The following is a 27271-nucleotide window of genomic DNA, read 5'->3' on the forward strand; positions in this document are numbered from 1 at the left end:
CCATCTTAGTTGGGTTAATTTGTATACTTGCTCCTGATTGGCTGGTGGGTGTAGCGGAGTGATGGTTAATTTGCATGTTTCTCTTTTATTAGTGTAGATATATATATATATATTAAACAGAGATAGGCAATTTCTCTAAAAAAAAAAACACCACCAATATTTTCACAAAACACAAGCATCCAAACTAATATTTACATAAACAAAGTTAAAATATTAATCAGTAAATTAAAAAAGATAAAATGTATTTTAAAATATAATAATCAAATAATGAGACAAAAGTTATATAATATTTGGTATAATTATTAACAATCATTTAGTTTACCTGATAACATCCACTCCCCCAGTCTGGGTAACTCTGCTTCCTTTCACAATTTTCCATGACAAATGCTGATTTCTGAATTAGACAAACTGAATGAGGTCCATACTTTTCAGCACCATAGTTTTTAAAAAGGTCTGAGGAAAACCAGAAAAATTTTCTTAAAAACTGATCTTTGGCTCAAAGAACAAGAAATTGAAGTATTCCATCCTTATGACTAATCGTTATTTTAAAAACAAACATGTTTAATGGAAAATTTCAATTTAAAATATCAAGAGAAAGAGGGCTCCAAACTTAAACTAGGTTCTCAATACAGAAACTACTGGGAGAAAATTATACCAGAAACAAGTGATAAAAGTGGATCTAAAGTATTTAAGTTAAATATACAGAGGAAATGGCACTGAGAATCACCTTCATTAGTGGCTTAAATAGCCGTCACTTGCCAAATGACCCAAAATAGGATGAAGGCAACTATTTATATAATGAAAGCTTTTTGGGGGTCTTGCAACTTTTGCAAAACTCTTTTTGTATTTTCAACTTGTATTGTCATCCCCTGGAAGTTCATAAATACCATGCTGATCTAGTCTCAGACTAAACACAAACTTGCAGAGTCGACTCAATGACCTCTAAATAGCTAATGGGCAAAGGATGAAGCTCTTAAACACAAGCAATATTTTGCTCTCTTTACACTTAATACAAGTAAGTTACATCTTTTGAAAGCAGAGAGTTCAATTAGCCCATTTAAAAATATTATAAAGATAAGTATTGCCCTGCCATTGTTGCTCAGTGGTTAAGTGTGGACCTATGAACCAGGAGATCATGATTCAATTCAGTCAGGGCAAGTGCCCAGGTTGCAAGCTCAATCCCCAGCAGGGGGCATGCAAGAGGCAGCTGATCAATGATTCTCTTTCATCATTAATGTTTCTATCTCTCTCTCCCTTCCTCTCTAGGGAAGGAAGGCCCTAGTGGGGCAACCTCCCGGTCCCTGAAGACTTCTGAAAAACCTCTTTCTGGGGAGGCTTTTCTTTTCCCTCCAGCGGCGCGCAATTCAAAGGCGCTAGCTGCGGAGCCACCTGCCACAGAGCTGCCTAATCAATCTCTCTCTCTCTCTCTCTCTCTCTCTCTCTCTCTCTCTCTCGGTTTGAGTCTGGGGCGCGGTGGGGCGGCGGACCCCAAGCCGCTGCCCGCAGGCGGGATGCTGGCGGGGGTGGGGCATGTGCGCAGAAGCCTTGGGGCTGGACCCCCAGCCCCCAGGGTGCTCTCTGCCTGGAGGCATCCAGCTGCAGAGCTCCGACCCCATTAACTGGATCAGCGGTGAGGTGAGGAAATGAAATTTGGGGCGAGTACCATGGGTGCAGTCCCCATGACCTTCCCCTCCCAGGATAATGCTGCCCTCCCTAACCTCCCACGTGCCAAGAGATAAATGTGGATTCCCAAAGAGGCAGGCCCCCAAGGAGCTTCAGCTGGGGAGGACGAGAGGAGTTACGCTTTAAGGCTGCATTCTCCTTCCCTAATACATGTTGCTTGAAGTACACGATGGTTTGTGTTTAGACATGTGATAAACGTGGGGAAAATAAAGTTTTGTGCTTTAGAACAAAAGAGTCTGGAGTCTGTGGGGGGGTCTCTCTCTCTCTCTCCCTCTCTCTCTCTCTCTCACACACACTCTTCCTCCCCTCTTCCCTGGCCTGGCAAATATTCACGTAGAAAGTTAACCCTAGCTCCTCAGAACCCACCCTCACTGGAGTGGCCTCTGTTTTGCTTTGTTTTTTTTCCTCTCACAAGGTTTCTTTCTAACCTCTAAACCAGCAGTCAGACATACCCACGAGCGGTCCTGGATTGCGAGAGGGTGCATGTATTTCATGCACCAGGCCTCTAATATATGATAAAAAGGTAAGTATTTCCCTGGCTCGGGGGTAGCTCAGTTAGAGTGTTGTCCTGATACGTTAATGTTGTAAGGTCAATCCCCCATCAAAGTACATACAAGAATCAATCAGTGAATGCATACGTGGAATAATAAATTGATGTTTCTCTTTATCTCTCTAAAATCAATCAATAAAAATTTTTTTTAAAAATAAGTATTTTATTTTATGTCAATTTTGAAAAATCTTAATTATATAAACGAAGAAAGAAAATGTAAAAGAGAACTCTATATTTCTTTTATTTTCAGAGTATTTCGAAGTCCTCAAAAAACACAGTGACCAATGGTAAAAAAAAAAAAAAAAGGGAGCATCAGCAAGCTACAATTCTCAGGCCAAATCCTGAGGGTTACCTGTTTTTATAAATAAAGTTTTAGCCAACACATCCACACTCATTCATTTATAGATTGTTTATGACTGCTTTCACACTACAACAGCAGTGTTGAGCAGCTGCAACTGAGACTATGACCCACAAAACCTAAAATATTTACTATCTTGCTCTTTACAATAAATGTTTGCCAACTCCATCTGTAAAACAATAACATGTGATAATGTATTTTTAGCAAACCCATGACTGATAGATCTGTGCATTTCTTTTGTTTTATATGGAACTGCTGAGTAGTTGTATCATAAATCTTTAATATTTATTAAGTAGGTGAGTGATAAAAAAAAATAACTACAAACCCTGTTAAATCTGCTAGGTTTAAAAATAAAACATTATGGAAATTTAAAATTTAAGTGACTTAGTTTGTAATAAAGTATGTAATAAAGGGGGAGTGGGAGAAAGGACCAGGTTAAAAATTTTGATGATGCCCTAACCGGTTTGGCTCAGTGGACAGAGCATTGGCCTGCGGACTGAAGGGTCCCAGGTTCAATTCCAGTCAAGGGTACATGCCTCGGTTGCAGGCTCGGTCCAACGTGCAGGAGGCAGCCAATTAATTATTCCCTCTCATCATTGATGTTTCTGTCTCTCTCTCTCTTCCTCTCCTTTCCTCTCTGAAATCAATAAAAATATATTTAAAAAAAATTTTGATGACCACAGAAACAAAAACTATTTATTGCTATTTATTAACATATCAGATGTGAGAACACTTTATTTATAGAGGTGGATAGTATGAGCTGTAACTATTATTGTTGAATATCCAATTGCCATACTGTTTATCCCTTTGAAGACCTGTTCATTTATATGTATTAAGAAAGAATAAATAGTATGACAACATCTTACTAGTGATGGGATAATAATGCTATCCTGATATCTGAAGAATGGCATGTTACTTCTAAATTACATAAAATGCACACTCCTCAGGAGTTGAAAAAATAGGTTACCTAATGTGATTAGCTAAAAAGAGCTCTCCATTGGAGGACCCTGCACTAAGTAACTGGATCACTTAGTATCTTTTTATTCATCTGTGAAATTCAATAATATCTTCTCTATGTCTCTCATCAGGTTCTTAGAAGAATAAAATGAAATATAAAAATGAAAGAGTTTTGCAAATGAAAGTGTCAGGCAGATGTAAGATATTACTAAAAAGCAGTGTGTATACATGCACAAATCTATCTAATAGCTAAAAATCCTTTCTATGTGTGATGGTCCTAAGCTCTTACTACATTAATTCATTTAATTCTCACCAGACCTCTATTAGACAGATATTATTATCCCCTTTCTACAGAGGAAGAAGCTGAGGCACAGAGAAGTTAGATTATTTACAACAGATGGATAGCAGTGGAACCACAATACAAATTCCAGGGTCTGTGCTCGTAACCACTATTTTACATTGCTGATATATAATTGTAATATGTATATAACATTTCATTTCACTAGACTACTAACCTGGTTGATTTTCCAATATTCTACAATCTGAGCTGCGCTGATATTCACCACTTACATGCCAAATGAATTCCTGACTGAAAGGGCAGTAGTCAGCAATTTCTACTGAACCACCATAATGAGGCAAATCTTCTGCAGGTATTCCAATGAGTTCATCAAAGTACTACAAGAAAAGTATTAGGAAGATAGGAAAAAAAAGAAATATTCTGTATAACCAAACAAAGTCCACAGACAATTTGTAGTAACCCTCTAATGCTGTATAACACAAAGAAAATATTAATGTAGTTTTCCTTATGTACAGCAAGCATGTCAAACTCAAAAGCTAACACAGGCCAAATAAACGAGGCATGCGGCCCGTGGGCCGTGAGTTTGACATGCTTGATGTACAGTGTAACACAAAAATATTAATATACTACTCAGGGGTATGTCAAAGCTACTGTAGTTTTAGAAATAAATAAGGTAAGTAAACTAGTTAAGTTTTTTATTAGATAACAAATTTGGTATGTTTTTAAAGAATGAATCAGAAGACTTTTAAGAGTTGACAAAATACATAAAACTGCATAGAATTAACATTTTAAATATACTGTACTTCAAATGTCTTTATAGGCTGTTTTGACATTCTTGAAAAAATAAAATTGTAAGAAAATGCAAGAGATCACATATATACATATAATACTTTGAACACCAAAGGAACAAGGTACCAGATAAATCTTAAAGATTTCACATTTTACACCAACTCATTGAATTATAATACTACTAGTGGCCCAGTGCACAAATTCGTGCACGAGTGGGGTCCAGCCAGCCTGCCCTGATTGGGGTGGGGTGGCCAATCGGGGACGGGGTGGAGCTGGCTGGGGAGAGGGGCTGCAGGCGGCTGGTGGGCCAGCCCCGCCCTGGTCAAACTCCTGGTAGAACTCCCAGTTGAGGGGAAAATTTGCATATTAGCCTTTTATTATATAAGACGTCTAAGTATAGTTACCATCATATGGTGTCTGAAACACTCAGAAAGATCATAAACCTATGTAGGAAGCTCAAAATTTAGCAGCAATCATTTAAAATTAGCTTTTGTGATATAATTTCTGACTAACGTGTCCTTTGAAAATGACAGGCAGAGTTCAGGCTTTTTAGAGATAGCCATGGCAATGAAACACTTAAAAGGTCAAATCAGAGATTCAGACAACATCATGTGGGGCCATTTTCTTCACCTTTTACATCCCTTGAGTCAAACCTCCTCTAAATCAGAACTCCCAAGCCTTCTAATTAATTGGCTTAGAGTACCTGGGTTATTTTCTTTAAAGAATCTTGGGGGGGTTTTTGGTGTGTAAATTAGAGGAAATTAAAGATGAAGACTTTGGAAACAACTAGAAAGAAAAAAACATACAGTTTAGAAATATTTAGAGCAAAATAAATATTCTAAATGCTTCTTACTATTTCTACAGGAATTGCTAGATATGAATTACTATCTATTATCACATTAGTTATAAATAAATGGAGGAATTCCTCAGTTTTATCTGACTTATAGAAAACAAATGAGGCCTTATAGTTAAGAGACTTTACTCTTCTAATTCAAAATAGAAACTTATTTTTAAAAAGGTGATTCTTAAAATTGGGCCCCAATCAAGTGTTACCTGGTATTCTTGAGGCAAAGGTTTTGGAAACTTCTGCAAATTACACACTGCAACTGCTCTCTGGTCCTGTCTGCAAGTTAACTGCAAGGGATTACTTCTGAGGGTGTCACAGTAAGGGCTCAGCATCTGCCTCCTGCACATAAAAATAAACACCACAGTATAAAACTGTAAAGAAAACAGTACACGTCTATTCTTTTCCATTATAAGCTTATCTTTTCCACTATAATTTCAATGTTTTAATAGCTTAAAATTAATTGCTAAATAGAGTTATAAACTTATTTTTCAAAGGGTAAAAGGAATGCTTAATGTAAATGTAAAAGATTAATGCTTAATGTAAATGTGAAAGATTAAAGCTAGATGCATTATAACATTATTTCACTGTTATTAAATAAAATCCTATTTAAAAGCTATAATGGAATTTTAAAGACCTGATTTGCATTTTATATGACAAATAATGAAATTCCAGAGCTTGTCAAAAATACACATCTTCATAATTAACAAATGGAGTCTCAGAAACAAATGGAGATGATGTCCCCTTTGTCCTGCAGCTACAAAGAGTTAAATATTTTCTATGCTACAATCTAGTTCAAAGAATCCTATTTGACAATTTGTTAAATTAAAAACATTCACACCCTGACCGGCCCTCAGACGGAAGGGTCACAGGTTTAATTCCCGGTCAAGGGCACGTACCTCAGTTGCAGGTTCAATCCCTGCTCTTGTTGGGAGGCAACTAATCAATGTGCCTCTAACACATGGATGTTTCTCTTTCTCTCTCCCTTCCTCCCTCCCCTGTCCCTTCCACTCTCTCTAAAAACTCAATGGAAAAAATATCCTCATTCCTTGGGTGAGGTTTAAAAAAGAACACACATACACACAAAAACAAAAACAATATTCACAATCCAATCTTGTTTTTCTGCGTAAAATGAAAATTGTGTCAATGTTCCTAATTGTTACAACTTGTTCTGTTCTCTGCTAAATCTAATCTTGGAGAGAAAGTAATTTATTTAATGTTTAATTATTTAATTTGTTAATCCTCTCCTCTCCCAAGGATACTTTTTCCATTGAGAGTGGAAAGGAGGGAGAGAAGCGGGGAGATAGGGTGGAGATTGGGGGGCAGGAAGGGTAGGTGGAGGGAGACGGAGGCAGAGAGAGAGAAAGAGAGAGAAACATCGATGCAAGAGAGACATTGATTAGTTGCCTCCCACACACGCCCTGACTGGGGCCAGGGATCGAACCTGCAACCCAGGTACATGCCCTAAAGTTTAGTGTGCAGGCTAACACTCTACCCACTGAACTACACAAGCCAGTGCTCAATGGAAACTTTTTTAAAAATTGCACTAATTGCTACAGATTAAACCGAGTCCTCCAAAATTCATGTGTAGAGGCCCTAACCTCCAATCTGACTATAACTGGAGAAAGGGTCTTTAGGAGGCCATAAGGGTAGAGGCCTAATTTGATAGGTCTGGTGTCTTTATAAGAAGAGGAAGAGACCAGAGTGCACTCTGCCATGTGAGGACACAGTGAGAAGGTAGCTTTCTGCAAACCAGAAAGAGAACTCTCACCATGAACAAAATTGGCAGGCACTTTGATCTCAGACTTCTCAGCCTATAGAACCATGAGAAAATAAATTTCTGCTGATTAAGCCACACTTTCTGTATTTCGTTATGGGAGCCCAAGCAGACTAAGACATGATTGGAAATAAAAATAAAACATTAAAATTTGTGGGACAATGCTGAAGAAATGCTGAGAGGGAAATTTATAACACTAAATCAGAAATATGTAACATCTCAAATTAATAATCAACAATGTAGAGAAAGAAGAAATAAAAAGCAGAAGAAAAGCTATAAGATAAAAGCAGAAATCAATGGATTTGAAAACAAAAACAACAGAAGACATCAATAAAACAAAAAGTTCATTCTTTTAAAAAAATTGGTAAAACTGCCCTAGCTGGTTTGGCTCAGTGGATAGTGTCTGCCTGTGGACTGAAGGGTCCCTGGTACGATCCCGGTCAAGGATACATGCCTGGGTTGCAGGGGCCTGCAGTGCAGGAGGCAACCGATTAATAATTCTTTCTTTTTTAAAAATATATTATTATTCACTTTTTACAGAGAGGAAGGGAGAGGGATAGAGAGTTAGAAACATCAATGAGAGAGAAGCATCGATCAGCTGTCTCCTGCACACCCCCTACTGGGGATCGAGCCTGCAACCAAGGTACATGCCCTTGATCGGAATCGAACCTGGGACCTTTCAGTTCACGGCCCGATGCTCTATCCACTGAGCCAAACGGGTCAGGGCCAATAATTCTCTATCATCATTGATGTTTCTAGCTCTCTCTCCTTCTCCATTCCACTCTAAAATCAATAAAAAAAATATATATTTTAAAAATTGGTAAAACTGACAAACATCTAGTTAAATTGTAAAAGAAACAGAAGAGTCAAAGGATTTTTTTCATTCATTAAAATGTTTTTCATTCATTAATATGAATACAGTATATAGTGAATACTGTATTCATTATATACAATATAATTCCATTTATATAATATTCTTGAAAGGACAAAATTAGAGAAATGGAAAACAGATTAGTGATTCCAGGAGTTAAGGAGGGGCTGACATGAGAGGGTACTGAGTATGACTATAAAAGGGAAACAAGAGGGATCCTTGCAGTGATCCAAATGTTCTGTATCTGACTGTATCAGTGGCAATATCCTGGCTGTGATGTTGTACTATAGCTTTGTAAAATGTTACCAATCAAGGCAACTGGATAAAATGTACATGGAATGTCTGCATATGAATCTCTAATTATCTTAAAATATATATATATATATATACACACACACACACACACATACATATAAAATATGAACATGCGTGTGTGTGTTTGTGTGTATCTCCCAAAATTGGAGACTGTATTTTTAAAAAAGCTTGCTAGGTGATTATAATATGCATCCAGATTTGAGAACTCTATTGAAAAATACCTTTATTTTTTTTTAATATTGAATCAGCAGTTACATCTATGTTTATGAGTGCATTTTCTGAAAAAAAACAGTAAGAAATATAGAGTATGTAAAATTTTTGCAGTGTATATTTATGAATTATAAGCTAAGCAGAAATATTTTATGGTCTGGCTCCCACATTGTAGATTCTTCTTTTTTTTTTAATATATTTTATTGATTTTTTTTTTTTTTACAGAGAGGAAGGGAGAGGGATAGAGAGTCAGAAACATTGATAAGAGAGAAACATCGATCAGCTGCCTCCTGCACGACCCCCACCGGGGACGTGCCCGCAGGCAAGGTACATGCCCTTGACCAGAATCGAACCCGGGACCCTTGAGTCCGCAGGCCGACACTCTATCCACTGAGCCAAACTGGCTAGGGCTAGATTCTTTAAGTAGTATATGATTTAAAACAATATGCAGCTATTTGTTATATCACCAAGCACCATAAATGGTTTTCTACACATTTTGAATATGAACTATTCTGACCATATTTTGAAAGTAACACTTTAGGCTCCAGATAAAGAACAAAATCAGAAATAAATTGTTATCAAACATTATGAGGAAATGTATTCTTACTTTTTTCTCTGCTGATCAATCCAGAATTTACAGCTCTTCCTGACAAAGTCACAGCCCATTCCTCGACCCCAGTCTAACTTCTCAGCCATGCTATAATTAGCTTTATACCAGCTGTGGAAATAATTCAAACAAAGCACTTTTTATTGCTGTCATTTAAAAAACAATTCCAACATACCCAGGACAAATCTCAACAATGAGAAGACTAGGACCTCAAAAGGGACTTTGGTGGCCATCCCACCGATAGGCATTACTAAGAAAGCCCTTGCTGCAAGGGTCTCCGGGGCAGGCCTGGGGGACTTCAGTTTTATGGTGAGGCTGTTCACAGTTGAAAAAACACTAACAAACCATGTTTCCATTGTAATTTCCAAAGATGATAGAAGTCACAGAGTAGAAACTGGTTCAGGTGTGAGACCATAGGAATGAGGGCCAAAGAAACAAAGAGAATGAGAGAAAAAGAGAAGTAAACTGAGGAAGAAACAGTGGGATTGTTAGGTAGCTAGTTTTTACCTAATCTGATTCAGTTGGCCCTAGTGTCTTGCTTCTCTGGCCTTGAATCTGTGCTATTTTATCATATAGGCCCTGCTTGTGACTAAATATTACACCATTATAATAAGACAAATTAATACAATGTCTAATACTTTTAAAATATTCTCATTTCAGAAAACACACACACAGCACATTGATTTAGTTTCCTGGCAAATTTAATTGACAAGCTTACTTTTATTAGCATTTCTTTTTTTTCTTTTTCTTTTTTAATCTTTTTTTTTATTTTGGTCCTAGCCAGTTTGGCTCAGTGGATAGAGCATTGGCCTGTGGACTGAAGGTCCTGGGTTTGATTCTGGTCAAGGGCTCGTACCTCGGTTGCAGGCTCCTCCCCAGCCCAGGCCCAGGTCAGGGCTCATGCAGGAGCCAACCAATCGATGTGTTTCTCTCACATCAATGTTTCTCTCTGTCTTTCCCTCTCTCTTCCACTCTCCCTAAAAATCAATGGGGAAAATGTCCTCAGGTGAGGATTAACAAAAAAAAAAAGGAAAAAAATCCTTTTTAATTTTTCAACTAAAGGCCCAGTGCACAGATTCATGCACGTTGAAAGGAAATTAATTAGAAGGTGGCTGGTGGGGCAAGACTAGGCGAGATGGGCCAGACACGCCCTGGATCCACCCTCCTGTGGTCCCTCCCTGGCTGGCCACACCTGGGGCAGCGCTGGGGCTCAAAGGGCATCTGCAGAGTGAGTGGGGTCCCTCCGGCAGGTGGGGTCCCTTGGCCTGGCTTGCAAGGATCGGCCAAAACCGGCAGTCTGACATCCCCCAAGGGGTTCCAGAATGCGAGAGGGCATTCTGCAAAGTTGCTGTCATTCTGCTGCTACTGGGTTGAGCATCTGCCCCCTGGTGGTCAGTGCACATCATACATACTGGCTGGTTGGCCAGTCAGCAGGTCGTTTAGCCTTTTATATATATAGATTGATTACAGTTGACATACAATATTATATTAGTTTCAGGTGTACTCTATACTGATTAAACATTATATAACTTACTAACTGATCCTCACAATAAATCTCATACCCATCTAACACCATACGTAGTTATTTATTTATTTATTTTTTAAAATATATTTTATTGATTTTTACAGAGAGGAAGGGAGAGGGATAGAGAGTTAGAAACATCAATGAGAGAGAAACATCGATCAGCTGCCTCCTGCACACCTCCTACTGGGGATGTGCCCGTAACCAAGGTACATGCCCTTGACCGGAATCGAATCTGGGACCTTTCAGTCCGCAGGCCGACGCTCTATCCACTGAGCCAAACCGGTTAGGGCCATACATAGCTATTAGAATATTATCTATATACTATATATAAAAGACTAATATGCAAAGTGTCCCCTCGGGAGTTCGGCCAGGAGAACAGTTCAATCACTTGCTATGATGTGCACTGACCACCAGGGGGCAGCACAGAACATGACGGGCAACCAGTGGCGGCAGCGGGGCTAAGGGAGTGAGGGAAGGAGGAGGTGGGGAGGTGGGGGGAATCACATGGTGGCAGTGCACGGGTAGCGACAGAAGGAGGAGACGGGGAGGCGGGGAACCTGATTGGCCCTGATCACAGGCCAGGCTTAGAGACCTTACCCATGCACAAATTTCGTGCACTGGGCCTCTAGTTGATTATAATGCTCTACTTTACATCCTCATGACTATTCTGTAACAACCAATTTATACTTCTTTTCTTGGTTAATTGACTTTAGAGAGAGAAAGGGAGAGGGAGAGAGATAAAAACATAGCTGAGAGAGAAACATAGTTTGGCTGCCTCCTGCACGCCCCCTACTGGGGATCAAGCCCAAAGTCTTGGCATGTACCCTGACCGGGAATCAAACTGTGACCTCCATGCCAGCCGGAACCAGCAACCTCTTGGTGCATGGGACAATGTTCAACCAACTGAGCCACACTGGCTGGGCTCCGTGTCTACAGTTTTAAAATATTGCCAGGAATTTAGAAAAAATTAGCCCATGTTGCTGTTGTGTTGCCTCAGAAAAAAAGAAAAAATGCTTTAAAATTCACCAGTGCCATGATTTTTCATTAGTGACTCACACAGTCTACAGTGCTTCTATATCCAACTGGTATCTGAAAGAAACTAGCATTGTTTATAAGAGGGCTATAAATAGTTTGTTAAGCAGAGCAGCAGGACCACTTCAGCTAGCCATTGCTTATTCAGGGATAAATGAGAAAGAGCTATACTGGCACTAAAAAAAAATCCATCATTGGAGGGTTTTTCCCCTTTTCAATATATGAATGCCCTAACTTGGTCCACTGTAAAGTATGAGAAACAATGATAACCTAGTAGCAATGAACACAGTGTCTAGGCCAGCCGTGGGCAAACTACGGCCCGCGGACCGGATCCGGCCCGTTTGAAATGAATAAAACTAAAAAAAAAAAGACTGTACCCTTTTATGTAATGATGTTTACTTTGAATTTATATTAGTTCACACAAACACTCCATCCATGCTTTTGTTCCGGCCCTCCGGTCCAGTTTAAGAACCCACTGTGGCCCTCGAGTCAAAAAGTTTGCCCACCCCTGGTCTAGGCTGTGGTTTCTTAAAGCTATCTCTATTAAAAGGAACCAGCACTCCTTGTAAGATTGGCTGATGCCCAGGGAGTATGTGCTGGTCAGCCTGGTACATTCTACCATACCAGAAACCAAGGAAGCTATCAAAAACCAACATGTCTTTTCTAAAGGATCCAGGAGCCAATTAAAAAAAAAAAGACACCCATTGGAGTAATTTAAAAACAGTATTCTACTGCTTTACCAGAAAGTTCTACTGCTTTAAAAACCAGGAATCTATACATCACCAATTTCACTTATAATTTAAAAAAAATTTTAAATTAGTCTTTCCTTCATATTAGTATGGCCTCTATGTATTGAAAGATAAATTCTGTAATACTAGGAATTTTGTTCTATTCCTTACTATATCTCAGGGCCTCAAATATTTATTGAATGAATAATGGAGTTGTTAGAGGTAATGGATAACTAACTGCACAAAATTCTAAGAATATTTTACTTCAATGCAAAATGTCAGTATTTTAAGCTGATTAGTTTATTTAGCGTAATCATATTTATTTTAATATTCATTTCATTTTAATGAACAATTCATATAATAATCTCAAAGCTGTCTTACCCAGTGTCCTCCATTAATGCCAGAGTGATTCGAGAGAGGACTCGGTTCTGGGTGTGAGAACCAGTCATTGCTTCATTCTGAAAATCGCCAACAGATTTTCATTAGAGGACTGGACCCCTTGCAATCTCAATAATTTCCATCATTACGTTGATGTATATTTAAAATGTCATAAGTATGAGAGGCTCATAAAGTATTCACTTAAAATAGTGAAATATATAAGTCTTGTTTAAAATGACAAGACTGAAGCTTAAAATCTACTTTCTGCCTCAAATGTCTACATTGTGTCCAATTTGTTTGAATGGTAGACAGCCAGCATTTAGAACTCTGTGATGAAAATGAGGATAAATACATTGAAACAGGAATACTGTAAACATATTACACTACCTAGGCAAAATGGATAGTTGAGACAGATGCCGAGATAATAATTACCTGAATTACACAAAAATGCTTTCATAACCCTCAACTTTGTGATCACAGAAATACACATTAATATGCAAAACACGTATCACAGGATCAAAGGATTTGCATGAGGGACCTAAAATACCATCAAGGTCTACTATCTACCCAATGTTTTAATTCATATCATAAAATTTATACCAGTAGGTTGCCTAACGACTTCACTGCCTCTTAAGAAGGCGTATTCTATCTTTGGGCAGCTCTGACTATTCTTCCAATCTTTAATTTGAACACTAGATGGTCTTCTCAAGCACTTTAATATCACCTTTTTAAAAAATAGGTCAAGGACACAAAGTTGACTTCAGAGAAAGGTATAAGTTGATGAAATTAATAAAATTATTACTATCTACTGAAAAGTAAATAAGCTTTCATTTCTGGCCAATCTATAGCTTTCTAAAGGGAATCACTTGATAAAATTGCTTAAAGAAAATAAACTGAAATTCCCACGGGAGAAATATATGTTGCTTCTAGTAAGTTTCCATCACTGTTACTTGTGGTCATCTAGATAAGGTCAGTACAAGCATTAATTTTATTCTTTTCACAGTTTTACCAACTCAGGTCATGATACATGTAAGCATAATTTTCAAATCCTTCACCCATTTTTAAATTTTTAAATATTTAAATATTTTTACTGATTTCAGAGAGGGAGAGATAGAAACATTGATTGGCTGCCTCTTGCACACGCCCCCGCACTGGGGATGAGCCCGAAACCTGGGCATATGACCTGATTGGGAATTGAACCATGATTTCCTGGTTCATAGGTCAAGGCTTAACCACTGTTAGCCATGCTTTATTGCTGAGTTATAAGAGTTCTTCATATAGTCTGGATTATAGACCCTTATCAGACAGATGATTTGCAAATATTTTCTTCCTTTCTGTGAGTTGTCTTTTCACTTTCTTGCTAGTGTCTTTTGAAGCACAAAAGTTTTTAATTTTTTATGGAGTTCATGTTGTCTATTTTCGTTGGTTGCTTATGCTTTTGGTGTCACATCTAATATATATAAATAATCTCCTTTGAGCAAGACACTCCACTTGCAGGGATTTATCTCTTCTTTTTTTATATAAAGAAATTTGACCTTGAGTTAACTTCCTAATTCTGGTTTCTGGAAACCTAATAAAGGTGGAATGTGAACTGAGTTACCAGCAACAGTACACAGGGAAAAAGACCTCCTGATATGCGTCTGGATATGGGATTACTATAAGTGAACAGAACACCTGTTGGTAAGCCACAATTTGGGACTTCCGGGTGTGCAGTGACTATATGGGTATGACCCTTACAGGGTTCTGCAAGTTATATCTATGGATAACTCTTAGACTGCTGTATGGAGTATAAGAGAAATGCCTGATGGCCATGGTGGCATGCTGTGCTTTCTTTCCTCTATCCTTCTACATGAATGTTTTTTCAATGTGGACCATTTAGGTCTTGTTAATTTGATTGTTTAGTTGAACCTAATTACCACCACTAGAACAACACTCCTAGAAGACATTGCAGATTTAAATAAGTTGCTCACTGCAATATTTTTAAAATAAAAAATTAAAAAGTTATTCATTAGTATAGGAATGTTGTTCATATAATATGTAGCTATTAAAAAATGAACAGATCCAATATACAGATTATTCTACTAAAGCATGTGTTTCTGTATGTGAATGAGCTCAAGTAAGCCTGGTAAATAAGAAAACATCATCATCATCATAAGGATCGTGTTGCTTCATAATGATTTTCCCCCTGGATTTTAATGTTTTGTGCAATGGAGCAAAAGCAGCTAAATACAAAGCACACTAAGGCAGCTAAACACAGTAACAGAGAAATGCTATACTGTGCAGGATGTCCGTTCACTCCATGCTCTTCTACATGGCTTGAAGTGCTTATTGCATGGTTCTCTCTAATCTTTGTACAATTTTACTATTTTCTTCCATTGCTCAGATTTATAGTCTCCCATCCAACTATCACTGCTTTTTGTTATTGTTGTTCAATATAAAGAAATACTAGAGTAAATATAGTTTATTTATTGGAAATATATGTCTTTTTAAACCAAGCTAGCACTTTTATTATGACTTATTGCTTTTATTGGTGCTCTGGTATTTGTTTTTCCCACAAGCCTTGTTATTTTTAGTGTTCAATTTTGGAGGAAGAGGTTTTTCTAGGAAAGCATACATTGCATTACAGTGGAAGCACTTTACTACCTTGGAGAAATGTTTAAGATAAATATCATTAAGTGAAGAAAGTTGTAGAAATGTACGAACCATTTTTTAAAAAGTATATATGTTAGTTCATATTTCTGAAAGGATATACAAAAAACTTAAAAAGTGATTGCTTCGGGAAAGTGATCTGGAAAGCTAAAGGGCAAAAGAGACTTAAATTTTTTTATTTTACTAGTATACACTATTATACTGTTTGAATGACTTTTTACCATAAGTAAGAAAAAATATGTCTAGTAACATATTAAAGAAAAAACAGATTTAGTAAAATTTTAATGTAAACTTACCTCTAATAACCGCTTTTCCCAATGGTTGAGTTCAGTGCCCATACCTCCTTGATTTTCAAGTTCCATTCCCTCCAGAATTGGACAGTTAAAATGTTTTCTTGCTTCATCCTTAAAATCAGAAAAAAATACAATAAGATAATGGCAAATGATCACACTATATGTAATAAAGAATTAAAGAATTACTTTGGTGCCCTAGCCGGTTTGGCTCATTGGATAGAACGTCAGCCTGCGGACTGAACGGTCATGGGTTCAATTCTGATCAAGGGCAATGTCTGGGTTGCAGGCTCCATCCCCAGTAGGGGGCATGCAGGAGGCAGCCGATCAATGATTCCCTCTCATCATTGATGTTTCCCCCTCTCTCTCCCTCTCCCTTCCTCACTGAAATCAATAAAATATTTAAAAATAATTTTTAAGAATATAATTTTGTTCATTTGGTTCTGCCTGTCCTTCAGTTAGAGACTTCCAGGGATGGAAAATATGCCAAGAGCAGTGTAAAAGTTCCAAAGACTCTTAGAAAGAGCTGCGTTCAGTCAAGGAGGGAGAAAGGGAGAAGAAGTTTCTGTCATTACATAAACATGTGATGGTTAATTTTATGTGATCTTGGCTGGGCCGCAGTGCTTAAATATTTGGTCAAACATTAGTCTGTATATTTCTATGTGGATGCTTTTGGATGAGATTAGCATTGAACTTAGTGGATTTTGAGTAAAGCAAATTTATAGATGGGCCTCATCCAATCAGTTAAAGGCCTTAACAGAACAAAGACTGACCTTACTTGAGCAAGAAGGAATTCAGTCAGGAAACTGCCTTTGGATTCAAATTAAAACTCTTCCCTGAGTCTCCAGCCTGCCAGCCAACTCTCTCAGATTGTAGATTCTCTAAACCTCCACAATTACATGAGCCAATTCCTTAAAATGAATCTTTCTTCTCCCTTCCCCCATGTCAACACATCCTGTTGGTTCTGTTTCTCTGGAGAACTCTGACTAATACAGACTCCAAATTAAGTGATCCCCAATTATGCAATAGTGCCAGTAATGCTAAGAGGTATGAAAACAGAGGAGCACTGACTTAAAGCAGTGGGTAGAAGGGGGAACCAGGAGTCATTGCCAAATTTCCATTTCCTCAGATTTCTCTGGGCGGGTAGCTTTATTGTATTGCCTTTCTAATCTTTTTCCTACTATAGGCTCTAAAATGTAATCATAGTTCTTAAACAATAATGATTAGTAGAGGACCATTATGAAGGAAAAGAGCTGATGGCTCATGTGATGTTAATAATTTAGTAATACTTACAACAACACGAGGTGTTACTAGGAGATACACAGTGTGAGGAACTATCTTGTTATCTCGAACATCCCATAATCTCTCCACTTTTTGAACTACTTTATCACTCCATTGATATAATCCAAGACTGTAATTAAAGGATAAGAAGACAGTCACTTTTGCAAATTTACCTCATTAAATGTGAGGTAAATTTACCTCATTAAATTTACCTCATTTAATTTTATGAATATCAATAAAATTAAAATATTCGAGCTTACTATGTACCAAGTTCATAAAAGTACTTGATAACATTTTCTCATTTAATCTTTTCAACAACATCATGAGATTGTCATCACCATGCCATAGATCAATGGTTCTCAACTTTGGCTGCACATTAGAATCACCTGGGAATCTTTTTAAAATCCTGATTTCTGGGCCTAATCCTCCAGAAATTCTGTTTCTTTGTTACTAATGTTGTAGCCCCACCCCGTAACAGCCAAGGTTGAGAACCACTGCCATAGATAAACACACAGAAGCTTAGAGAGATGAAGTAACTTGCTCAAGTTCACATAGCCAATTCTTGGCTACGATGACAATGAATTCTTTCCTTTTAAGACATTTATTGGGGGAAAAAGCAAGTCCAGAGACATATTCAAGTATATAAAGAAACTTAAGCCCCCAAAAAGATGACACTTTAATTTAGTGGGAAAGTATAATTTACATAATAACTGTGCAAAACCGGTTATCCATCTAGGAAAAAAGTTAAATCCCTATTTTGTCCCATATACAGAAATAAATTCCAGACAGATGGCAGCAAAAATAGTAGAGTAAGGACCTCTGAAAATTATCTGCCTTGTGAAAGCCATGAGAAGAGTAGCAAAATTGACCAAATCAACTGTTTTAGAACTCTGGAAATTAACCAAAGGCTTGCAGCAATCCAGGAAGCACTTAAAAATGGATGAATCTGATGAATTAAGAAAAATGAATTGTAAGAACAGAAAGCTTTGTGGTTTTTTCCCATGCCCTCTCCTGTCTTATGGCAGGCTTGAAAATCAAAAGTCCAGACATGGCAAAAACCAGCAACTGGGCAGCCACCAGAAGAATTCATAAAAAACAACAGCCATGATCCAATTATATGTCTACAAGAGACAGTTCAGACTCAAGGACACAAATAGGTTGAACATAAAAGTGTGCTGGGCTACATATCTGGCGCTTTGGCCAGACGGGTCATGCTGTGCTGTCTGTTCCTAAAACACATAGATAGGAAGGTACTGACATCAGGCCAAGCCTTGAGATATGGTCTCATGGCCCCTTCCCAGCATGCAGGCCTTCTGTCTCAGAAGGCCAGAAGTCTCATTCCAAATTTGGGAGACAAAGGACTGGAAAAAGTATAAATAAAGAGAGTTTCCTCCATATTGGGGGGCCCAGAATTTGAAAGACACATTTTCTCTGGGCCTCCACAAAATTTAATAAATGTAACTCTTGCAGTCAGCGCTGCAGTTCAGCCTCTGCTTCTGCAGGGTGCTGTAACTGTAGTCAGCTGGCCAGCTTAATAAAGGCTCTTAAATTTAAATTCTGAGTTGGTGGTCTATCTTGCTGAGTGAACCCATAACAAAAGGATTAAAAAGAAATGACATTCAAGCAGTACTCAAAAGAGAGCTGGAACAATTTTATTAATATCACACAAAATAGACTTTAAGACAAAAATTATTTCTAGACACAAATAGGGAAATTTTCTAATGATGAAAGAATCAATCCACCAAGACATAACAATTATAAAAATATATGTATAGCCCAGCCAGTGTGGCTCAGTGCTGAGTGTCGACCCATGCACCAAGAGGTCGCTGGTTCAATTTCCACTCAGGGCACATGCTTGGGTTGCAGACTTAGTCCCCTGGTGAGGGGTGTGCAGGAGGCAGCCAATCGATGTTCTCTCTCATTGATGTTTCTATCTCTCTATTACTCTCCCTTCCTCTCTCTAAAAAAATCAATAAAACATATTTTTTAAAATAAATAAATAAATAAATAAATAAATAAATAAATAAAAAAAAATACATATAACACATCTATATAATAAAAGCCTAACCAACTGTTATGGCAGAAAGACCAGAACGACCAGTCGCTTTGATGTGCACTGACCACCAGGGGGAAGATGGTCCATGCAGCAACTGGTCCCGGTGGTCAGTGCACTCCCACAGGGGGAGTGCCACTCAGCCAGAAGCTGGGCTCACAGCTGGCAAGCGCAGCGGCAGTAGCAGGAGCCTCTCCTGCCTCCACGGCAGCGCTAAGGAGCAGCGAGCCAAGTGGCAAGGAGTAGCAAGCAGGTGGGCGGTAAGGAGCACGGGGTCGCGGACATCCCCCAAGGGGTCCCAGACTGTGAGAGGGTGCAGGCTAGGCTGAGGGACCCCCTCAGCAGAGCTCAAATTTCGTGCACTAGGCCTCTAATGTGTGTGTATATATATATCCTCTTTTCAGCTGGAACTGCCATCTTCCAATAATTTGCCAAAATGACTAACACAAAGAGAAAGAGAGGCACCCACTATATGTTTTCTAGGATTTTTAGAAAACATGGAGTTGTTCCTCTAGCCACATACGTGTGAATCTACAAGAAAGGTGATATTGTGGACATCAAAGGAATGGGCACTGTTAAAAAAGGAATGCCCCATGAATGTTACCATGACAAAACTGGAAGAGTCTACAATGTCACCCAGCATGCAGTGGGCACTGCTGTGAACAAACAAGTTAAGGGCAAGATTCTTGCCAAGAGAATTAATGTACGTATTGAGCATATTAAGCACTCTAAGAGCCGTGATAGCTTCCTAAAACATGTGAAGGAAAATGATCAGAAAAAGAAGGAAGCCAAAGAGAAAGGTACCTGGGTTCAGCTAAAGCAGTGGTTCTCAACCCAGAGGTTGAGAACCGCTGAGCTAAAGCGTCAGCCTGCTCCACCCCGAGAAGCTCACCGTGTGAGAACCAGTCAACAGGAGCCTGAGCTGTGAATTCATAGCATGACAAGTGTAAAAAGAAAAGACTTGTGTACTGACAAATAAATACATCTTACAAAATAAGGGTGGGGAACCTTTTTTCTGCCAAGAGCCATTTGGTATTTATAACATCATTCACTTAATATAATTCACTAAATATAAGTTTACGTTGCTTGAAAAAAGCTCCTAGATTTATTGAATTTCAAGTACTGCCTGGGGTTGCCTGGGCAGGGCCAAACCAAATGATTTCGTGGGCCTTATACAGCCCTCAGGCCCGACATTCCCCACCCCTACTATAAAGAACCAAAATATATGAAGCAAAAATAAATTTCAAATAGATTAAAGTTATGAATGTAAAAAATTTAAATAATAATTTACTGTAAGAAATTTAGGGTAATATTTTTTATTTTAGAGAGAGAGGCAGGGAGAGGGAGAGAGAGACAGAAACAGTGATGTGAGAGAGAAACATCAATCGGTTGCCTCGCACAGGCACCCAGACTGGGCTTGAACCTGCAACCAGCGTTCGTTGTACTGGATGATGCTCCAAGCACTGAGCCACAACAGCCAGGGCTAGAGTAATATTTTTATAATCTTTGGAGGGCAGGAACTTTCTTATGCAATAAAGGAAAAAAGAGATGAATTTAATGATATAAAATTTTAAAACTTCTTTGTATGTGAAGCTAAATGACCTCTTATACCCTATCTTGTTTTAATAGCTATAATTTTCTTAGGCTAGCCATAAAACAACTGTTACTTATGGCACTTAACATGCTACAATTCTCAGATTCAAATCTTAGTATCTCTCCTAAAAGAGAAGAATAAAAATAACAAATACCTATAATTAAAAAGTGGGAGACCATCTGCAAATCTTGAAGTTAGAGGATTTCCATCTTTATCACGGTAGAATGCAAATAGCCCAGCAGAGAAACCCTATAAGAAAAAGTTGGAAATGTCTTAAAGTAAAAAATATCAATTCTGATTAGAGACATCATAGCATGCTGCTATCAAAAGAGAACACTGATATAACCACATAGAAGCATCAGTACTTCTACAGGAACTTCTTATATTGAAATTGGACAATGAAGTAGTTCATATTTTTGAATTTTAAATTCCAATTACCTGAGATTATTAAGTGAGGAAACCATAAGTAACAGTAACAAAGATATTCTTTAGGGTATAGACAATGCATTTACTTGTTTAAGAACGTATTAATCACAGTAGATCTTCACATAAACTTACTAAACTCTATAACTGCATCCAGGAAATGCTACTATTGAGAAAAATTAACAATAGAGTAGGGGGTGAGTGATCAAATATGTTCCTAAGAACATTCATAAAATTTCAGTGTCTTTGATTTCAAAATCCACATTTAATATATATCTACACTTAAGTGGAAATGAGTGTGCGTGTGTATGGTGTGTGTGTGTGTGTGTGTGTGTGTGTGTGTATTTATACACTTAATAAAAACTGGAACATATATGAAAATGTTAGCTGTGGTTCTTTTGCTAATATGATAATGTGTAAAATCACCCACATTCCCAAAATTGTTTTACAATGTGAATTTTTATGTTTCTAATCACATTTTAAATAGTTTTTAAAGAAGTGTTCAATTTTGCCCTAACCGGTTTGGCTCAGTGGATAGAGAGTCGGCCTGCGGACTGAAGGGTCCTAGGTTCGGTTCCGGTCAAGGGCATGTACATTGGTTGCAGGCACATCCCCAGTGGGGGGTGTGCAGGAGGCAGCTGATCAATGTTTCTCTCTCGTCGATGTTTCTAACTTTCTATTCCTCTCCCTTCCTCTACGTAAAAAATCAATAAAATATATTTAAAAAAGAGAACTGTTCAATTTTAATGATAATGTATATTTCACATAAAGACATTCAAATTCCTATTCTCTATCCCTCCCCTTCCAATTAACATGAGAAAGTGGGCAAAAAAATTGTTGACATTTGATATCTCCTATTTCTTTTCTTGCTTTCTTTCCTAATCTAATAGCTAAAACAAAGCACTTTTGGAACTACTTCTTCTTTTTTTTGAAAAAAATATTTTTATTGATTTCAGAGAGGAAGAAAGAGGGGGGAAGAGAGACAAACATCCATAATGAGAGAATCATGGATCGGCTGCCTCCTGCACGCCCCCTAATGGGATTGAGTCTGCAACCTGGGCATGTGCCCTAACCGGGAATCAAACCATGACCTCCTGGTTCATAGGTTGATGCTCAACCACTGAGCCATGCCAGCCGGGCTGTAACTACTTTATGTATATCTTATACATTGAGAATATGCTACAGCTTATATTCTAACTAGAGGCCCAATGCACAAAACTCGTGCAAGAGTAGGCCTTCCTTCCCCTGGCTGCTGGCACGGGCTTCCCTCTGGTACCCGGGACCCGGGCTTCCCTCCAGCCGCCAGCAGGCACCCGGGACCTGGACTTCCCTCACAGCCCTGGCTTCGTCCAGAAGGTGGACCCAAAGGACATCCAGAAGGATGTCTGGTCTAAATAGCATATTGCGCTTTTATTATTATAGATAACTAACAATCATAAATGATCACTTAATCAATTTCATTGGCAAATTTCTTTGCTTACATAACTGTGGTCTGTGTCATTCATGCTTGCCAGTATGATTAATGGATCCATATTAGTATTTTATTCCTATATTTCTTCTTTTTTAACCTCTAAAGATGCAAAGGATACTTAATGGAATCAGCTAAGAATATCTAAATAGTTTTAAATATAAAATTCACTGAAGTTACATAAAGTTTAAAATAGTATGATTTGTCTCATCCTTTATGATATTCTAAATAAACATTTTTCCCACCCTACCAACTAGAAAGTTTTTCTAAACACTCATATTTCAGAAGGATTATCTAGTATTTAAAGTACCATGGATGACTGTAGTTGAGAGCTCTGAACATATTTAACTTTACAGGGAGTACCTGTAGCTGTTAAACATTTAATTCTTTCCATCCTCCAGGATGGTTTTTGAGATTTAAACTAATTTTTAAATTTCGTGGGGCTTTACAATTTTTAAAATAATTCAAATACACAGAAAAGTTTCAAAAGCCTAACAGAAACTTATGCATCCTCTTTAAAAGGATTTAAGATGTTAGTTTTTCCATATTTTCTTCAGGTTTTTTTTTTTTAATAAATAAAACACTCCAGAGTAAAATACTGCTGAAGCCTTACTACCTAATCCTTTTTCCTCCCTCTCTTCCCAGAAGTAACCACTACCTTGAAATCTATTTGCCTAACTCTCATACATGTTTTTACATTCAATGGTGTCTCACTTTAATTTGAAATTACCTGATTATTAAAGCAAGTATGAATACCTTCTCATACATTTCTTGGCCAAGTGAACCTTTTCTTTTGTGGTCTATTCATAACCTAATTTATCTCATGTTTAGGAGCTCTGTATTCATGTTCACCTATAGATTAGACTTAAAAACCTGTTGTTTTACTCTGGTTCTCTCAAGTATCTATAGATTTTATAACTTAAAGCTTAAAATGTTACTCAGAATGACATTTGTCTTTCACCAAATTGAGCAGGTTCAACTTACTTTTTTTAATAAAGGGAAAATAGATTATTCATTTTGGAATCTCCTTACTTGAAATATATAAGTACTATTTGGTTACAGTACAGTTTCACCAAGTTATTCAATGTATTTGCTGATTTAAAGACTGATGCTTAAGAAAAATACAGACAAGAAAAGCACAGGGAAATGGAGCTGGACTAGTAGGGTAAGTTAGTCCTGAACCCCACATTTTATACTTCCAGTAAATCAATATATGTCCTAATATTTGAGGGCCCCCCCCCGAAAAAAAGAGAGTGAGGCCTGCATTTCAAGGTCATACATGATAGCTCACTAAATAAAACTAATAAATAATAGCCACTAATTTTATTACACCTTATTATGTACGACATGGTGCTAAGCCATTTATAAGTTTTTAAAAAAAACAAAAAACATTTCAGTTCCTACTACTGTAAAAAAAAACCTTTTTCTTTTAAATTTCAAGAGAGAAAGGGAGAGGGAAAGTTAGAAACATCAATGATGAGAATCATTAATTGGCTGCCTCCTACACGCTCCCTATTGGGGATCCAGCCTGAAACCCAGTCATGTGCCCTGACCTGGAATTGAACTGTGACCTCCTGATTCATGGGTCAATGCTCAACCACTGAACCTCATGGGCCAGGCCCATTTATGTTTTGTCTTATATAATCTTCAAGAGAAAAATCCCATTGTAGCATGTACTAATATCTTCATTTTACAGATGAAATTGAGGCTTACAAAGGCTAAGTAATTTACACAAGATCCCAAAGATTTTTAGTGATAGAATTAAAAAAAATCACACCTAGATCAGTGTAATACTCTCTCTCTTAAATTTACTGCCATCTACTGTCTAAATACACAGATGGTATCAGAAGAACATGTCCTAGCATCTTAGGCAACATTGTTTAATTCCCTAGACACATAGTCAAAATTTATTTTGGATAAATTAGGGAAATGAAAGAAGTTCTGAATCAGTTAGTACATATACACTTAGAAAGCCTAAATAGACCAAGAGGACTTTTAGAAATAAGATCTCTGTAGGAGATAAGATCTATAATTAGTATATCAGTTGTCATTTTAGAGGAAAGTAAATTTTTCTAAATTACTAAGTTTTTTCTGTAGAAACAATTATTTTCTCAAAAATCCCATTTGCCTAATATACTAATTTGTTTAATTATTATTTTTTTTTATTGTCTAAAGTTTTACATATGTCTCCTTTTTACCCAATTGGCCCCCCCCCCCCAGCCATTCCCACCCTGGGCAAACCCCCACTGCCCCAGTGTCTGTGTCCATTGGTTATGCTAATATGCATACATACAAGTCCTTTAGTTGCTCTCTAACCTCTGCCTCCCTTAACATTTGTCTCTAGATCGATCTATTCTTGTTCATCAAATTATGTTGATCATTATATCCCACATATGAGTGAGATCATGTGATATTTATCTTTCTCCGACTGGATTATTTCGATTAGCATAATGCTCTCCAGTTCCATCCATGTTGTTGCAAATGGTAAAAGTTCCTTCCTTTTTATAGCGGCATAGTATTTCATTGTGTAGATGTAGTATTTCATTGTGCAGATGTATCACAGTTTTTTAATCCACTCATTTGCTGATGGGCACTTAGGCTGTAAAAATATGGAACGCTTCACGAATTTGCATGTCATCCTTGCCCAGGGGCCATGCTAATCTTCTCTGTACCGTTCCAATTTTAGTATATATGCTGCCGAAGCGAGCACTGTTTAATTATTTTAAATAGTATAACTCAACCTAGCTCAAATGCTAATCATTAGAAATTTTCTACTGGCAAAGGCCTAATCAACTGTTTTATGGAACATGAATTTAAGAATCTACATAATCTTAAATGTTAATATATACATCAAAATGAAAGCACAATAAACAGAAAACCAAGGCGCACACGCATACACACACACACACACACACACACAGAAGAGTTAACAGGAAAATTTACCAGGGCATGAATAATCTCATGTTTCACTGTAGACAGCATCCCAATAAACTCCTGAGGCTGGGTAGAGATCATATTTGGACACAGGTTAGCATATCCTGCTATTGGCCTGTTAAAGTAGACATTGAATTTTTATTATATTCCAGAATAATATGCATTATGGTATTTATTAACCTATACTTTTCTATAAAAAATTTCCCAAGGTCATGCCCTGGCTGGTGTGGCTTAGTTGGTTAAGTGTTATCTCAGACACCAAAAGGTGGCAAGTTCAATTACCCATCAGGACACATACCCAGGTTGTGGGTTCGATCCCTGGTTGGGGCACCGACAGGAGACAACTGGTTGATGTTTCTCTCTCTCTAAGATCAATTAAAAACAAAACAAACAAGTGCCCAAGGTCAGGAAAATCTTTGCTAAATATCAAATGTCATTTTGTATAATAACACCTAACTTTCACTATCTTTTACTTTGAAGACATATACCTCTGTGTTTCTATGGCATGACTAATCAACAACTATTTCTAAAAAAGGATTTAGTCAGTTAATTTTATTTTACTATGAATTTTTAAAATTTCAATATATACCAAATAAAGAAATGTACTGAAAAATTCGAATTCTAACACTATTTTACTTGCAAAATCCATATATGACCTCAGCATTTCTCTATATTTACAGGCACAAGGACAGTCAAGTAAGTAGAGAGGGAAACGAGAATACACTATAGGACAATAAATCATTCAGGTTGCTGACAGTTGCTGGACCTTCTTATTTCCATCTCACTATTCCCTCTCCCACCCCAACACTGCCCTTCATTCATATAAAGATCTCTATCTTCCCATTATCTTCTTTCATATGCTATACCTTCTAGAATCTACAGAATTCTACATCTCCTCTGCACCCAGAACCTGAGTCCAAGAGCCGACTAGGACCCAGAGTAATTCAGTCAGTTTTCTCATGCACTTACCTATCTTTTAAAAGCAATGGCAAACAAACAATGGTAAGGAACCCCCAGGTCATTTCTCTCATCACTATTGTAACATTTTACCATAGAAATACCACAAACCTCATTAAATTTTGATTGCCTATTTAGAAAGTAACATTTGTCTTATTTAAAAAACATGTATAGGACAACCAAGATGGTGGCATAGGTAAACACCTGAACTTGCTGCCGTGCACAACCACATTAAAACTACAACTAAAAGACAAAATGAATATCATCCAGAACCACAAGAAGGCTGGCTGAGTGGAAATTCTACAACTAGAAGGAAAGAGAAAAGCGCATTGAGTCCGGTAGGAGGTGCAGAGGTGTGGAAGTGCGGAGGTATGGAGGAGCGCGCGTAAGGGGCTGGCAGCTGGGTATGCTGTTGTCTTTTTCAATTGGGAGGGAGATACAATGTCCCGACTGCTCTGAACTCCAGTTCCGGGTGAGAATTTGGGGACCCAGACTCATATGGAGAGAAGCTGGACTGTCAGGCATCTGGCCTGAACATGAGGGCGGCTTTCTAGCAGAGGTGCTTGCAGAGGTCATTGTTCCTACACGGGCCGTGGGACACAGACCCCGGACCTCTCTGAGGCAGAGCAGACTGGCAGCCATTGCGGTTTGCTCCGCCCTGGTGATTCCCTGAGACCCCGCCCTACCCAATTTACAACCC

The 27271-nt window shown here is 37.9% G+C and overlaps 1 protein-coding gene and 1 pseudogene across 2 annotated transcripts in view; one reads left to right on the forward strand and one right to left on the reverse strand.

Moving 5' to 3' along the window:
• Positions 1-27271, reverse strand: part of LMLN (leishmanolysin-like (metallopeptidase M8 family)) — a 65683-nt gene that overhangs the window by 17111 nt on the left and 21301 nt on the right. Inside the window, exons 7-15 of one of the 2 annotated variants that reach the window (XM_005873131.2) lie at positions 25624-25729; positions 20944-21038; positions 17155-17272; positions 15868-15975; positions 12926-13002; positions 9260-9370; positions 5689-5821; positions 4064-4223; positions 323-453 (exon numbers count right to left, since the gene is read on the reverse strand). In XM_005873131.2, the coding sequence (XP_005873193.1) occupies positions 323-453; positions 4064-4223; positions 5689-5821; positions 9260-9370; positions 12926-13002; positions 15868-15975; positions 17155-17272; positions 20944-21038; positions 25624-25729 (1039 nt within the window). The remainder of the gene's footprint in view (positions 1-322; positions 454-4063; positions 4224-5688; positions 5822-9259; positions 9371-12925; positions 13003-15867; positions 15976-17154; positions 17273-20943; positions 21039-25623; positions 25730-27271) is intronic. The other variant, XM_005873132.2, reaches the window with a different exon arrangement.
• On the forward strand, positions 19632-20123 carry LOC102262717 (annotated as a pseudogene).

This window comes from Myotis brandtii, unplaced genomic scaffold (genome assembly GCF_000412655.1).
Source record: "Myotis brandtii unplaced genomic scaffold, ASM41265v1 scaffold4, whole genome shotgun sequence".
NCBI lineage: Eukaryota > Metazoa > Chordata > Mammalia > Chiroptera > Vespertilionidae > Myotis > Myotis brandtii.